At 34.2% G+C, this 1064-nt stretch overlaps 1 protein-coding gene across 1 annotated transcript in view; it reads right to left on the bottom strand.

Moving 5' to 3' along the window:
- Positions 1–1064, bottom strand: part of LOC107032144 (peptidyl-prolyl cis-trans isomerase FKBP20-2, chloroplastic) — a 5697-nt gene continuing 4633 nt past the window's right edge. Inside the window, exon 7 of the mRNA XM_015233720.2 lies at positions 1–329. Coding sequence (XP_015089206.1) covers positions 210–329 — 120 coding nt within the window. The 3' untranslated portion in view covers positions 1–209. The remainder of the gene's footprint in view (positions 330–1064) is intronic.

Raw genomic sequence — 1064 nt, 5'->3', positions numbered from 1 at the left:
TAAGACGGAAGATCCTTTTAGTCAGTAAACTGTTGGATAGTCTGCTATTATTTTCAGCATAAATCAAAAGATTCAGAACTATAACTACCTTTTGATCTCTAGACTAGTCTCGTGTTGCTGCTTCTGTTGCTGTACAAAAAAAAAAGTATCTTCTCCTGATAGCAATGATACAAGATGTGACTGAAATATTCACAACATGAGCTTATTGTTCAATTGCAAACAACATCAGAGTAGAAGCCTATTGTCCTACGCTTGCAGTCTTGGACGTCTAGCAATTCCACGTCAAATACTTCAAACTGTTTTGAGCTAAAGAATGTTGAAGGCCCAACCTGTGAGACATGGACGACATTGCAAAAATATCAACATGCAGTTCTACTTATGCATCTTCCAGACACAATAGAGTACTAATTTACATCCTAGTTTCGAGAAATACACTTCATAAGTGTGGCTCTAAATGTGATTTTGAAGGTGTTGACGACCTATATTTGGTCAAGTCGGAAGGATGCTTCAATGTGACTTTCGCCTACATGCAATTTTAACGTTTTACTAAACATTTCTTGATCTATGTACATAACTTCGAAAAAAATCTTGAAAACAGTGTTCAGTTAACACCATTACTTTTTGGATGGAAGAAAATCTATGTGCTAAACATTAATATAATTATGCGCATTAAGAGCTCAAGCCACACTACACCAATTCATTCATCAGGGCAACCATTAATATGCATATTGGTGTATGTTTTCTTAATATTACAGAATTAAAAAAAATGTTAAGTTTTCTTCTGTCAGTTAGCAGCATCAGAAATAGATTCTTATCAAATAAATGATATCAGAAGAATGCAACAGGATTCCATAACAACTTTAGATGATAGTAATAACGGAAAAGGGCCTAAAATACCCTCAAAGTATTGAAAATGGTACAAAATTACCCTTCATCTACCTATTGACTCCAAAATGCCCTTCCCACCCACCTATTGGGTCCAAAATACCCTTGTCATCCACCTTTTGGTTCAAAATTGACCACTTATTTAACGGTTTTATATTTAAACTATTTAAATATTTTTT

Source organism: Solanum pennellii, chromosome 10 (genome assembly GCF_001406875.1).
Source record: "Solanum pennellii chromosome 10, SPENNV200".
NCBI lineage: Eukaryota > Viridiplantae > Streptophyta > Magnoliopsida > Solanales > Solanaceae > Solanum > Solanum pennellii.
The sequence above is the reverse complement of the archived record's forward strand: the minus strand, read 5'-3'. Positions and strand labels throughout refer to the sequence as shown.